This window comes from Rhinichthys klamathensis, unplaced genomic scaffold (assembly GCF_029890125.1).
Source record: "Rhinichthys klamathensis goyatoka isolate OS25496 unplaced genomic scaffold, OSU_Roscu_1.1 h1tg000069l_1, whole genome shotgun sequence".
In the NCBI taxonomy this organism is placed as follows: Eukaryota; Metazoa; Chordata; class Actinopteri; order Cypriniformes; family Leuciscidae; genus Rhinichthys; species Rhinichthys klamathensis.
The window spans coordinates 919,180-934,623 of record NW_026606612.1 but is presented as its reverse complement, the minus strand read 5'-3'; the positions used below and the strand labels follow the sequence as shown (position 1 = coordinate 934,623).

At 39.3% G+C, this 15,444-nt stretch overlaps 1 protein-coding gene across 2 annotated transcripts in view; it reads left to right on the top strand.

Moving 5' to 3' along the window:
* The window catches only part of evi5l (ecotropic viral integration site 5 like), a 64,136-nt gene that overhangs the window by 11,595 nt on the left and 37,097 nt on the right, over positions 1–15,444 (top strand). For both annotated transcript variants that reach the window (XM_056250490.1, XM_056250489.1), the window contains exon 2: positions 12,408–12,784. In XM_056250490.1, coding sequence (XP_056106465.1) covers positions 12,543–12,784 — 242 coding nt within the window. In that variant the 5' untranslated portion in view covers positions 12,408–12,542. The remainder of the gene's footprint in view (positions 1–12,407; positions 12,785–15,444) is intronic.

Below are 15,444 nucleotides of genomic sequence, written 5' to 3'. Positions count from 1 at the left end.
TGAGCTCAATGATCGTGGAATGTCACACAGGGCAGAGGAGCTCCAGAATGAAGCTAAAGCTATTGTGGGATGTTTGAGTCACACAGTCCACCACGCCTATAAGCCATGACACGTTTTGTTCTGCCATGTCTTTCTTTAGAGCTTTGTGTGTTTAGGTGTGTGTGCGTTACTTTTGTGATCCTCTTAACTTCATAAAGATCCCAGAATATTGCACTTTATAAAGAGTTTTATACTTTTGGAAATGTAGCCCTTTTGACAAGCATTTTTAAAATGCTGTCCACTCACATGTGAGATTACATGGCCTATTATTATTGGCTGCCATGTTGAGATGACCTGACGAAATCTGCTCAGCTATCTCATTATCAGACATGTTTCAATGGTAAGTTAATAATATGTGACAAATCATGTATTTCTGCTTCGGCAATGGTTTAAAAAAAGTTGTCGTTTAATTTATGCTTTATCCACACTGACACTGAAATAAAGTCTTTCCCTAGTATATTTATAGCATTTCCTTCAAGAGCATTATATCTTAAATGTTGAGATTATTGTGAAATATTACATGTAGGGACCCTCATTATGCTACCGTGTTAGTGTGGAGCTATTTTGAGCCTTGTTAGTGCGGTATTAACTTTATTTTTACTTACTCTATGCCCTATATACTAGCATTATAAGCTAATCAGTGGTTCGAGCTAAAACTGGGTACATTCGATTATCATGAAAACACATCCCAGAGAACGGTCGACTCAGTACCCATGTGTTATTAACCCTTAGGTTCATTTTGTGCCGGAATTGTCCTTTAATATTTTTGTCAAAACCTTAATATATTTTTGCAAGATTCTTTGATGAATAGAAAGCTCAAAATATTCAGGATTTATTTGAAATGTAATTGAAAAACAATCCTTATAGCCACTTTTAATAAATTTAATGCAACCTTGCTGATTAAAAGTTTTTTTTTTTAATCCCAAAAATTCGTACTGACCGCAAACCTTTGAATGGTAGTATATAAAATAATGTAAATATGAATTTTTTTCAGGACAGTAGCCACTGGAATGGCAAAAATAAGTTTTAGACACTGTGTGACAGACAGGGTGTCGATGAAGAATGTAGGTGATTGTACCGACAGAGAGATTGAGGTTTGGAGGTTTGGTTTGATAGTGTGTTTGGGAGAGGGGTGTGTGTGATTGACACTGTGCTAAGAGCTACAATAACCACACTTACGCTGCTCATCAGGAGAAAGCGACAGATGCAGCAAACACACAGTGGTGTTATTGTATTCAGTGATTAAGAAACACACACACACACACACAGATTTAGTTTTTCTATGCCATTACCAAGGCGACTAGGCCTTTGCATCTCTCTCATTGTTTCCTGTGGCCATTCTTTTTTTAACTTTCTCAGTGTAAATTTGTATGGTTCAAATACATTTTGAAAGGTCAAAGGCTGAACTGGAGACAATCTTAAATGTTTCAATGAGAATGAATCAGTGATATTTTAATGCTGTTTTGACAGCTTTCTTTAATATCTGAGAAAGATTGTCGTGGTCATCCTGAAATCCGCTGAGGTCCTCATAGCATTGACTTTGAATATGAAAGATGTTGTTGTGGCTTGCTGTAGATCTGCAGTGTGGTTGTGCTACATAGATGTTGCATTTTTCTCTTTAGGGGCCAGCTGCTGGAATTTAAAGGTGAAGGGTACAATTTCAAAAAAGGAAATGCAATTTGTCAACATTTGTTATTTTATCATCCGAAAAATGACTCAGCTTTAAAATGGAATGAGGAGCAGATGCTGAATACAAAAAATCACAATGATGATGATGATGATGGCAATAAACTCTTCTAATCTTGATTTATTTATCTTATTATCTTAATCGTATCTATCTAATTTTCAAATCATATTTTTTGACTGCCTCTGCATTCCTGCTGCCTTACACAGATATACTACTAGATTCAGGACATTGCTGTTGTGTTTGGTTGTGACTGCACTGCGTCGACTGGCCGGAGATGAGTGTGTGTTTGTGTGTTTTCTTGGGGGGGGGGGGGGGGTTTGGATTCATGCGCTTGTTAATGGTTCTTTTGATTGGGTTGCTCCTCTGATGTGAATACTGCCATTGTCCACAGTGCGTGTGTTTAGTTTGTTTAAAAAGGTTTCATCTTGGACTTTATTTATAGCTGTGGGTTATCTTTCTGTTTTCTATTTCATTCTTCATTATGGTAGAATGAGCTGTTTTTATGTTTGCGTATGGTAGAAGAAAATGCCTATTGCATGTTTTGGGCATTTACATTTGACATTTTATGCAACTGCAACACTCCATAATGGGAGTAAATCACTCGCATATAAGACAAAATTTCACATAAGGTGGCTAAAAAAATTCTTTTGGCAGGCACTTTTGTCCAAATTCAAGGCATTTTTTTTTTATCAGGATGTTGGTTTTCTAGGTATCAAACTATTGGAATAGTAGTGTCAGCCCACAGACTGCCTTGACAGTCGTTTAACGACTGTCTGATGCGTATTATACTCAAAACGGAAAGTACTTTTTCAGTCTGGCATGCTGATTGGCTGACTTCAAGGACAGGGTGTTTTTGTTTTTTTTTTATCAGTCCAGAAACAAAGTTGTGTTTACAAGGTATTGGTTTGATATGGGCACTGTTGAGAATAAAACAATCACTGTATATTCAAATGTTTGGAAGCTTAGAAATATTTCTTGAACACCAAATCAGCATATTAGAATGATTTCAAAAGGAGGATGTAACACTGTAACAATGTACGCACTACGCATGTAACAATAATGATGCTGAAAATTTAGCTTTGATATCTGAGAAACACATTACATTTTTAAATATATTCAAATAGAAAACACTTGTTTTAAATTGTAATAGCATTTCACAATATTACTGTTTTTTCTGCATTTTTATCAAAGAAATCCAGCCTTGATGAGACTTTCAAAAATATAAAAAAAATCTTACCTACCCCAAACTTGAAGAAAGGAAAGAAACTTGAGGGGTTTTTTTTTTAAAGGGGTCATCGGATGCAAAATTCACCTTTATATGATGTTTGCATATAAATGTGTCTTTGCAGTGTGCGGACACAAAAATGAAAAAAATCCATTCACTCCATTCAAGCATAAACACTCTCAATAATCAAGCCGTTTGGATTTTCTGACCAATATGATGTCATATTGCTCATGCTCCGCCCACGACCACTGACAGACTTTTACCCGTATTAGCATATTTCACCCTCGGCCATTTGTATACTGTCCACCAAGACAGGTTGCCAAGGCAGCACTTTACATGTCTTGTGCAAGGGGCTAATCCACCAGCCGGAAACTGAAGCCTCCCTGGGGGCCGCCATTGGCTAGCAAGCCTTCACCTGCTGTTAGCATTCCATTGACTCGAGTAAAGCGAATAACTTTACATCTGAGGCATTTAAAGACTCCATTTGTCCATTTTTTATTTCTAAAAAAACACGACAATGTATAAAAGGCTCCATTACCTTGTATCTTATGTTATGGCCCCGTAGAAGCAGTTTTTGTAAAAATAGGCTAATGATAGCATCATAACCACCACGCGACTCTCTGTCGCACAGTAGAGAAATTACCGTATAGACAGGAGGAGAAGCTCGCGGGCAATCGGGGGGACGTGGAGGCATAAAGTCAAGGGAGAAGCCCATAGAGAGTCATAGGGCCCTATTTTAACGATCTAAAACGCAAGTGTCAAGCGCAAAGCGCAAGTAACTTTGTGGGCGGATCCCGGCACTGTTGCTATTTAACCGGCGGGATAAATGAATCTAAAAGGGGTTGGTCTGAAGTAGCTTCATTATTCATAGGTGTGGTTTGGGCGTAACAGGAAACAATCCAATAAGAGCGTCATATCACATTCCCTGTAAGAGCATGATGAACGAGGTGCGCTTGTTCCATGGCGCAATACTATTATAACGGCGCATTTACCAGGCGAGCTTCAGAATCGGTTCACAGCCGAGGAGATCGATGTTCTCGTCAGGGCCGTAAAAGAAAGAGAAGTGACATTTGGGATGGGACAAACCCACCCAAATTAGCTTCGGTTAAACATGCATATAATATGCCTATTTTTCCCATCGTCATGGACACAACAATGATTTCCCTCGTGTTTTAATATTTTTCCTTATAATAATGTATCATTTGCAAAAAAGTAAAATGCATCTGTGTAGATGAGAGAATCATCTACAGTGTATGTGCGTTGTTCACACTCTGTATTATGCCCAAGCATGCGCGCTTAAAATTGCATCTGAATGTACGCGCAACACGCCACTGACTTTAGACTAGGTTTTTTCTGGTCAGTGGCGCAATTGTTTTCTGGAACTGCAAAATAGCACCAGGGATTGTTTGCGCCGGAACACGGCTCCTTTTTTGCGCTGAACCGCCCAGGGAGCGCAAGTTCATTCCCTAGTTTGCCGGCGTGCGTCTGTGGAGGGAAAAGTCCGCTTTGCACGGGTGCAAAATACGAATGATACATGCGTCGGTGTACAAAGTCAATTGCGCTGGGTGCAAGATAGGGCCCATAAAGTTGCTCCTGCTGCTAGCTCAATGAAAGCTCCTACTCACGCTCTCCGTCTTTGGACGAGTCGGAAGGGAATGATTCAGATTCCTCTTGGCACAGCTACTAGAAGACTTACAACTGTCAGACAGGTCGCTCACGTCACATATATGTCGTCAAGCTCAGTTTGAGCCTGCGCAGTGCGCTCAGCCATCAGGAAGTGAGTGCTTCTAATTGACTTCACTTTTCTCTGTTGAAGTCTATGGGGTCGCTGTGTCCATTTATTTTACTGTCTATGGTCTTGTGTCGACTTGCCCCATGGAAGAGAGGGGTGGGGTGAGCAGTTGCTCATTATCATTTAAAGAGACATGCACCGAAACGGGTCGCTGTGAACAGAGCTGTTTTTTAGGAGGTAAAAAGGGCGTTGTTTTACACAGCCATTGAGGAATTTTAACCAAAGTATGTTACAAACTTTACATGAAGACCCTAAAGAATCATACCAACTTGTGGAAAATGGGCATCCGATGACCCCTTTAAAGGGGTGGTTGATTATGATTTCACTTTTCTAACTTTAGTTAGTGTGTAATGTTGCTGTCTGAGCATAAACAACATCAGCAAAGTTACAACGCTCAAAGTTCAAAGCAAAGGGAGATATTTGCTTTTAAAGAAATAGTTTTTTAAGGACTACAACAAACGGCTGGTAGGGACTACATGACATTCCTCCCTGGTTAGTGACATCACTAACCCTAAAATTTACATAAACTCCGCCCCCGGGAACACGCAGTCCATGTTGAGAAGAGGAAGATTTGTTGTAGTAGAGCACATTTGTGAGTCTGCTCAAGCTGTCGCATCCGTCTTTTCACATGCAAAACAGTATGCAACACAAATGCAATAGCATGTCACTCTGTAGGCATCTTACAACAGTTCCCACACAAGCGATTTTATAGATTATCATGACATAATATGCTAATCAATGACTGGAAGATAGTTAACTCCACATCAGCAACATAAATTCATCAACTAACCATTCAGAAACGTCCTGTTGCATTCTACATGTTGTCACTTCTTCTTGAGTCTCTCCATCATTGTCTGACTCCTGTTTAAACATAAAAGGCAGAACAGTTTCTGACATTTTAGTACTTGTCTGCATGAGGTAATCGGAGCTGCTAACACACACACACACACACACACACACACAAGCTCCTGAAGCTTCGCCCTCTGTGCCGGTAGAAGCAGCTCATTCGCATTTAAAGGGACACACACGAAATGACGCGTTTTTACTGACCCTCAAAAAGGGACAATTTTAACATTTACATTTACATTTATTCATTTAGCAGACGCTTTTATCCAAAGCGACTTACAAATGAGAACAATAGAAGCAGTTAGACTAACAGTAGGACAACAATACGTAAGTGCTATAACCCCTCTCAGTTTAATCTTAGTGCAGTTTTTTTTTTTTTTTATAGAATAGAAGAGAAGAGAAAGTGTTAATTCTACTGAATCAAGTGCTGCCGAAAAAGATATGTCTTCAGCAGTTTCTTGAAAGTGGCTACTGACTCAGAAGCTCTGGTTGAGTTAGGCAGATCATTCCACCAACAGGGAACAGCCATGGTAAAGGTCCGAGAAAGAGATTTTGTGCCTCTTTGAGATGGTACCACAAGACGACATTCGCTAGCAGAGCGCAGGTTTCTGGATGGCACATAAGTCTGAAGTAATGAGTTTAGGTAAGATGGAGCAGTGTCAGTGGTTGTTCTGTAGGCAAACGTCAGTGCCTTGAATTTAATGCGAGCGGCAACTGGCAACCAGTGCAATTGTGTAAGGAGAGGAGTGACGTGTGCTCTCTTCGGCTCATTGAAGACTACTCTGGCTGCAGCATTCTGAATCAATTGTAGAGGTTTGACAGAGCAAGCTGGAAGACCAGCCAGGAGAGCATTACAATAGTCCAGTCTGGATAAAACAAGTGCTTGGACGAGGAGTTGTGTGGCATGCTCTGTAAGGAAGGGCCTGATCCTCCTAATGTTGTGCAAGGCAAATCTGCACAACATTAACATGCTGTATTTTTAGCTAAAACTTCACATTCACACTCTGGGGACAACAGAGACTTATTTTACATATTGTAAAAAAGGGGCATTATACCAGCCCTTTAAGGCTCGAAGTAGTAGGTTAATTAGATAATCCACGATAATGTCCATGTCTATGAAATAATCAGTATTTATAAAGTATATACACATTTCTGCTCTTTTTTCCACTGGTTTCTGTATAACCATTCCATGGAGACTTTCACAGCATTATTTAATTTTTTTCCATATCAGTATTCTGTAGGGATGCACCGATATGAACATTTTGGCTGATACCGATAACCGATAATTCTTTATATTTGGAAGCCGATAACTGATATATTGGCCGATAAATTTAAATCCAAATTTTTATATAATTTTTGAAAGCCTGATTTCAAAAACAAAAGTCTCACGATTAAAGCCATGTCCAAATCACACAATTATAATGATGTTCTCATTATAATTTTATGTAGTCTATATGACCGACTGTATCCAACCATATTTCAAGGAATTCAAAAACATCATGGAGAACAGTGCACATCTGAAGTGTCTCAGCTGAAGGAATACATTATTTATTGACTGTAATATATAGGCCAAATGTTCTTATCGGGCCGATTACAATAACATTATAAATAAAAAATCGTCCGATAACGATATGGCACATACAAACAAAATGAGCTGTTGTTTATATCGGTCAGACAGTCTCTTCCTGTCTAGTGGGCGGTTCTTGTCCAGAATACGATGCAGTGTAGACCAAACCTGTTACCGTTTAGTCAGATGTCTGACTATGTGAGGCTACAGGAATAGGGCTTGTTTCTGTTCCTAGCCCAAAACAGGCTTACAATACTCATTTCATTGTTCCCATGAGAGAACACAACACACTGCATTTATCTGTCTTTGGTAATGTATTTATAAACGCATGTATGTATTTCATGTCTGTATCATCCATCCATTCCTATTTTTTTACAAACCGCATACATTCTATAATCCAACCTGCATCCCCCCTCTCTCTCTCTCTTTCTCTTTCTTATAAAGTTTTGGCTGTGGCTTAGATGCTCTGTTTGTGTGTGGTTTGTTATAGGACGCAGACGCACAGATAGCTTATTGTTGTAATGCTATACAAAACATTTACACTGTACACATACACTACAGTCCCTACCACCTGACAGAAATCAGAGAAATAGGTGTCATGTAACAACTTGACTAGTTTTTGAGAGCCGTGCCACCAGAGCCACTAAGTTCTACAGATTGGGGAAGGGTATTTAAAATATTAATAATATTACATGTTTTGTCTCTGGGAAATGCACATTTGACATCAGCTAGTTAACAGTAGCAGTATGCGGACATTTATTTTCACTAACAAATACTGTAAATCTGTAAAAATGGCAACCAAATTTTTATAGAGTAAAAGTTAAATGTTCTGACTGAGTTAAGGCTGTACTCCAATTAAACTTAGCCATTTGTATTCCATAGTATCATACATACAGTATGTAGATCGTGATAACCACAGGTTAAACCATGCATGGCACGTCACTACCATGGTAAAAAAAATAACCATATGGTTTCTGTGGTATTTGTTATGAAAAACAGTCGTCTATAAACATAATTAATATGAATACCAATGCTCAAAAACTGCTAAATTATTTTTAAAAATTATTTAAAAAAATTAATTAAACAAACATTATTTCACCTTTAATACATTTGATACATGAGTACATTAATGATTTAATAAAATTATATGAATATCATCCCATGAAGATCTGCCGCAATTATACTGTGGTTACCGTTTTACTACAGTAAACATTGGTTATTTGTGGATTGAAAATACTTCTGACTGGATCGTTGTGGAACAATGTTTCTCCTGTTTTCCACATCATTGCTGTTGAGAATGTCAGCACAGTTTCCTCTGGCTTTAAACTAGATTAAGTCTCCTAAACATTTGTGGTTTGTATTAGGGATGGGCATTTTTGACAATTTTTCATTGAGTTTAGGCCACATTCTCGGGAGGTTGCATTTGTCGGCCGCATACATCATTTTAATACAAGACTTTTATTTTGAAAGACATGCGTGAAAACTGTTTAGTATTCTGTCAGACGCAGTTTAAGTAAATTGTGTGTGTTGTCCTGATTCAGTATCTGCTGTCAGATGAGATGTTGACATCTATTCAGATGGCTATATGTCAGTGTCATTATTCTAAAGTTACTTTGACAACGAAATACGAAATAAAAAGTCTCACCTCAGAAAAACAAACTTTATTGTGTATTTGTGAGAACCAACGATCTAAAAGGAAAAGCTGCATGTGGTGAAGCTAAAGAGTGAATGAACACCAGTAAACTGAGCCAGTTCTATAAAACATCCTAAATGAGATTAATCAGATGTCCTGCATACACAACATAAATGTAACCTTACAACTTGTATCTGCACAAAAATCACGTGCTAGCTAGGGAGGGATGCACGATATATTAGCCATCATATCGGTATCGGCCAGTATATGTTCATTTTTAATGTTATCGTTATCGGCCAGATAAGACAATTTGGCCGATATATTAAAGCCGATAAATAATAGATTATTTCCTTCAGCTGAGACACTTCAGATGGTTCACCATTATGTTTTTGAATTGCTTGAACTTTTAATTATGTTTTTAAACCATTATGTTTTTGAATTGCTTGAACTTTTAATAAGGAAAATACAGTTAAGTGCAACATGTCTGTCATATAGGCTACATAAAATTATGAGAACATCATTATAATTGTGTGCTTGGGAAAATGGTGAGACTTTTGTTTTTGTAATCAAAATTACATAAAAAAATTGGATTTAGATTTATCTGCCAATATATCGGTTATCGGCTTTCAAATATAAAGGGCCCTATCATACACCCGGCGCAATGTAGCACCAGGCAAGTGTTTTTTGCTAGTTTCAGCCTGACGCAGTTATCATTTTCACGTCCTGCGCCACGTTGTTTAAATAGCTAATGCATTTGCCCCCATTTGTGCACCCAGGCGTGCTGGTCTGAAAACGAGGTGTGTTCAGGCACATTGTTGGCGCGTCGCTATTTTGAGGCTACTCAAATAGATTGCGTTCTGTTATTTAAAGAACTCGTTAGTAATTTGCGCCTATAGGCGGGTGCACAGCGCGTGTACACTTTGTCTCGTAGATGGTCTGCTCCCGCGCTTTAATCTTGCGCACGAGCAGATCCGTTTCCTCGCTAGAGAAGCATTCAGTTTTTCCGCTTGCAAATTCCTCCATGTAAATTGCGAATTCACCATGGCGCGAGCGCAACTGGCTTTTAAAGGGAATGGGAGAGGAGACTCTGATTGGTTTATTGCACGTTACGCCCAAAACACACCCATTACTCATTAAGAGAATAGGGACAACCCTTTTAGACCATGCGCCGGGCACGCCGACCATTTTACCCATCGTTAAACTAGCAAAATTGGATTCGGACACGCCCTAAGTGCACTTGCGGCGTGCGCTTTAGACCATGCGCTTATATCGTTAAAATAGGGCCCAAAGAATTATTGGTTATCGGTAACGGGCAAAATGTTCATATCGGTGCATCCATAGTGATAGCTAGAAAGTGTTACTCCCATTGTTGATGCGCTCTTCCCGCTTTTCTATGATAGTGTTCTCATTATAATGTTATGTATGACAGATTGGTGCTGCACAACTTGCACTGAACTGTATTTTCATGATCAAAGTGATTCCAGGCATTACTGCACACTTTCAAATCAATAGTTTCACTTTATTTTGCCAATCTGGAAGGCATGCTGTCCTAACAGTAACCAATCAGACCAAAAGGCCGCAATAACCAAGCAGAAAGAAAAAGAAATTCACGGCGATAATCATTTTCATGATTGATCATTGCTGTCACATTAGAGTACTCGAGTACATCCCTAGTTTGTATCAATTTTGTACTAGTTTGTATTTCGAACGCTTCTCAGTGGATGGTCGCATGAACGAGATCGGTCCGTGAGCACTGCGATGTCTTTTGGGCCAAGCTGATAAATGGTCTATGTGGTGCGGTTCAAACAAGAATTACTGTTTCGTTCTACTTTTGTCACGTTTGTCCTTTAATGCTTAATCCTCATATGCAACAGAAATGGTGTTGCTTATTGGTTGTGGAACCAGTGCGACCTCTAACAAAATATAGTCCCACCCAGGGCCGGCGCTAGCTATAGGCAGAGTAGGCGATTGCCTAGGGCCTCGGGCTTTGAGGAGGGGCCTCCATAACCGTAACATCCCTAGTCCACCAGACGGGCAGAAATACTAGCCTCATTGTTCATTGGATATTGTTGAATTGTCACTCATCTGCAGTTAAACCAATTAATGTTTCCGTTTCAAAGCGGGTGCAGGCTTCTGAAAGTGTGTGTAACGGACGCATCCATCATGTGCTGCGAAGCAAAAGCCTAAATAGGCACGCAAAGAAGCACAGCTCGTAATGCAGGTGTGTGAGTTGTCGTCATCTATTTTGGAGTGATTGCAATGTATTCTAAATATAAACTTGTACTGTAGATCAGCGGCATTTCTGGAAAAATCATTCACCGCTTTATTAGGAGTTTAAAAGAGTGCGAGCGTCATTAACGTGCCCAAGACGCGACGCTTTGAATTTGCACGTACAATAAATAACATCGCATTGGGAGGTGACTAAAAAAGCTACAAAAGTAAAAGACAAGACGTTTGTATTCAAAGTTAAAAAGCCAACACACTACAAACTTTTTAAATGTTTTAAATAAGGATCTCATATCTATGGGTCTATATTCTAAATTCTGCTGCTGATTAGATTATACCCTGACATCATAGCACGCCAATAATATCAGTTTAGATTTTTTTTTCTAATCAGTAGCGATCGTGTCTTTCTCTTCCACTTGTTTTGTGTTCATCTCCTGAAGTGGTATTCTGGAACTGTGAATAAATTTAATAAAACACCTAAATAACAACAATAAAAATAGCATCTTCATTAAACAAAAACTAGATTACCTTAGATAAAGTTTGATTAATATGTACATACATTAGCCTACTGGTAAAAAGTCTGGACCCATTACTATTTTAAAAGTTTTTGTAAGAAGTTTCTTATTATGCTCTACAAGCCTGCATTTATTTGATCAAAAATACAGAAAAAAAAACAGGAATATTCAGCAAGGATGTGTTAAATATAAAAAGTGATAGTGAAGACTTTTTGAAAACAACTTTTTAATAATAAAAAAATCCTGAAAAAAAGTATCACAGGTTAAAAAAAAAAAATATTAAGCACCATTTCTAACATTTGATAATAAATCAGAATATTATAAAGTTTTCTGAAGGATCAAGTGACACTAAATTCAGCTTTGCATCACAGAAATATATTTTAAAGTATAAAATAGGAAAATATATAAATATTTAATTATATATATATTTTTCTGTATTTTTGATCAAATAAATCCAGGCTTGGTGAGCATAAGAGACTTCTTTCAAAAACATTAAAAATAGTAATGTGTCCAAACTTATGTACTGTGTAAGTAAAAATATGCTACATTTAAAATGAAATGCTGTATAAATTAAAAGGTTAGGAATCATATTTGTTTCAAGAGTTTTGTATTGGGGGTGGGGGGCCTCCAACATGAATATTGCCTAGGGCCTCCTAATGTCTAGAACCGGCCCTGGTCCCACCGGCAGGAAAAATGTTCACAAATGCGAACATTTAGTCGCAGTCTGAAGCTCTGTAGACAATTCTAGAGAACCTCTCATCATAATCACAGAGTGATTAATTGGTTAATCACGGCAGCCATAATCAAAATCTCAATCATTTTTTCAATTAATTAAGCAGCACTACAATATATAATCTTACTTATCTCATTTCCACAGATTATCCCAGGCCTGATATACACGTCTTCAAGGAGGCCTGTCTACGTCCACAGCGCCAATCTTGTAAGACCCCTGCAGCATCCTTCCACGTCCCCACATCACTGCTTAGCTTTTCTTGTCCTGGACTCCTCCATCATGTCAAGCCCTAGCAGCAGCCCAGAGAGAGAGGGAGGGATGGCAGGTTCTGTTCAACTGGAGGACCTCAACTCGCCTCCCGGACTGGAAACTGACCCTCGTTTTGTTGGCAGCCCAGTTCTCAGTCCAGACTCAAGTTCCCATGATGCTGCGCTCTCCGGCCCGGCAGCCTCCCCTGCTGACTCAGAGAACCTCAGTCCAGATGAGCTCGAGCTTCTGGCTAAACTGGAGGAACAGAACAGGTAGAACAAGAGCACCATACACGCAAACAGTTTTTAAAGTGACATCATTATTTACTCCCCTTCAAACTTACATGATTTTCTTTCTGCCTTGGAATGCAAAAGCTGAATTTTAAGGTCAATATTATCCTGGCTGCGCTTTGAATGAGAACCAGGCTATGTGCCAAAATGACAAAAATGCACCTTAAAAATAGTCCATACAACATGCTAAATTAGTCTCCCGAAGCCATGTGATAGCTTTGAGGAAAAGTCTTATTGACTTTTGTGATGCATCTATGGTACTTTTTTGTAATTTCTCATTCATTGAATATTTTGTGCCCAGGATTTTCTTAAAAAAGAAAATCTGATTTTGAGTTTCATGGAAGAAAGAAAGTTTTGTTCCAAACCTGTATAGAAACGACATGAGTCACAGAGGTAATTGCAAAGAGCAAGTGTCTACAATGTCAATTGAGTCAAAGAGCAACACACTATGTGCGTGCGTGTGCACATACTTGAAAGACATCACTCTGAAGGTACCAGAGCCTCTACAAAGGGAATGCTGTGCGTGCTTGAGACAGAAAGCTATGTGTGTGGTTTATCATTTGACCTGCGAATAGCATAGTGTGAAACTCGTAGCAGTCAGGCTTCTCTTCCTGTAACAGCTGATATGTAACAACCTTTCGCTATTAATCAGTTGTGGTGGTTGCCTGGCAATGACAATAGCAACAGTTACCTTGCTGAATGTGGAACTTTAATGATCTTTAATGAACCTTTTAGAAGGCAGCAACCGTTGTAGAAATTAGTAGGGACTTTAAAGGGTTTGTTCACCCAAAAAGTCTGTCATTAATCATTAATAATTATCTTTTTGATGAAATCTGAGAGCTTTCTGTCCTTCCATAGACGCAACTACCACTTTGACACTTCAAAAAGTTCATAAAGACATCATAAAACGAATCCATATGAATCATCGGTTTAGTCCAAAATTTTCTAAAGAGACTCGATCTCTTTATGATGAACAGATTGAATTTAGGCTTTTATTCACATATAAACATTCATCAAGGTACACATCAGTCATGGTAAACGGAAGCGCAAGCATGTTCGCTTGACGTGCGAGAAGCAATGAGGTTCATTCTCATGTTACGCAACACGTTTGAGCTTCTGCAAGAACCAATGAGGTTCATTCTCGTGTTATGCAGCACGTTTGAGCTTCTGCAAGAACCAATGAGGTTCATTCTTGTGTTACGCAGCACGTTTGAGCTTCTGCAAGAACCAATGAGGTTCATTCTTGTGTTACGCAGCACGTTTGAGCTTCTGCAAGAACCAATGAGGTTCATTCTCGTGTTATGCAGAACGTTTGAGCTTCTGCAAGAACCAATGAGGTTCATTCTCGTGTTATGCAGAACGTTTGAGCTTCTGCAAGAACCAATGAGGTTCATTCTCGTGTTATGCAGCACGTTTGAGCTTCTGCAAGAACCAATGAGGTTCATTCTCGTGTTATGCAGAACGTTTGAGCTTCTGCAAGAACCAATGAGGTTCATTCTCTTGTTACGCAACACGTTTGAGCTTCTGCAAGAACCAATGAGGTTCATTCTCGTGTTATGCAGAACGTTTGAGCTTCTGCAAGAACCAATGGGATTCATTCTCGTGTTACGCAACACGTTTGAGCTTCTGCAAGAACCAATGAGGTTCATTCTCATGTTACGCAACACGTTTGAGCTTCTGCAAGAACCAATGAGGTTCATTCTCGTGTTACGCAGCACGTTTGAGCTTCTGCAAGAACCAATGGGATTCATTCTCTTGTTACGCAACACGTTTGAGCTTCTGCAAGAACCAATGAGGTTCATTCTCATGTTACGCAACACGTTTGAGCTTCTGCAAGAACCAATGAGGTTCATTCTCGTGTTACGCAGCACGTTTGAGCTTCTGCAAGAACCAATGAGGTTCATTCTCGTGTTACGCAGAACGTTTGAGCTTCTGCAAGAACCAATGGGATTCATTCTCGTGTTACGCAACACGTTTGAGCTTCTGCAAGAACCAATGAGGTTCATTCTCATGTTACGCAACACGTTTGAGCTTCTGCAAGAACCAATGAGGTTCATTCTCGTGTTATGCAGAACGTTTGAGCTTCTGCAAGAACCAATGGGATTCATTCTCTTGTTACGCAACACGTTTGAGCTTCTGCAAGAACCAATGAGGTTCATTCTCATGTTACGCAACACGTTTGAGCTTCTGCAAGAACCAATGAGGTTCATTCTCGTGTTACGCAGCACGTTTGAGCTTCTGCAAGAACCAATGAGGTTCATTCTCGTGTTATGCAGCACGTTTGAGCTTCAGCAAGAACCAATGAGGTTTATTCTCGTGTTACGCAGCACGTTTGAGCTTCAGCAAGAACCAATGAGGTTCATTCTCGTGTTTTTCGCAACACGTTTGAGCTTCTGCAAGAACCAATGAGGTTCATTCTCTTGTTACGCAACACGTTTGAGCTTCTGCAAGAACCAATGAGGTTCATTCTCTTGTTACGCAACACGTTTGAGCTTCTGCAAGAACCAATGAGGTTCATTCTCGTGTTACGCAGCACGTTTGAGCTTCTGCAAGAACCAATGAGGTTCATTCTCGTGTTATGCAGCACGTTTGAGCTTCTGCAAGAACCAATGAGGTTCATTCTTGTGTTACGCAGCACGTTT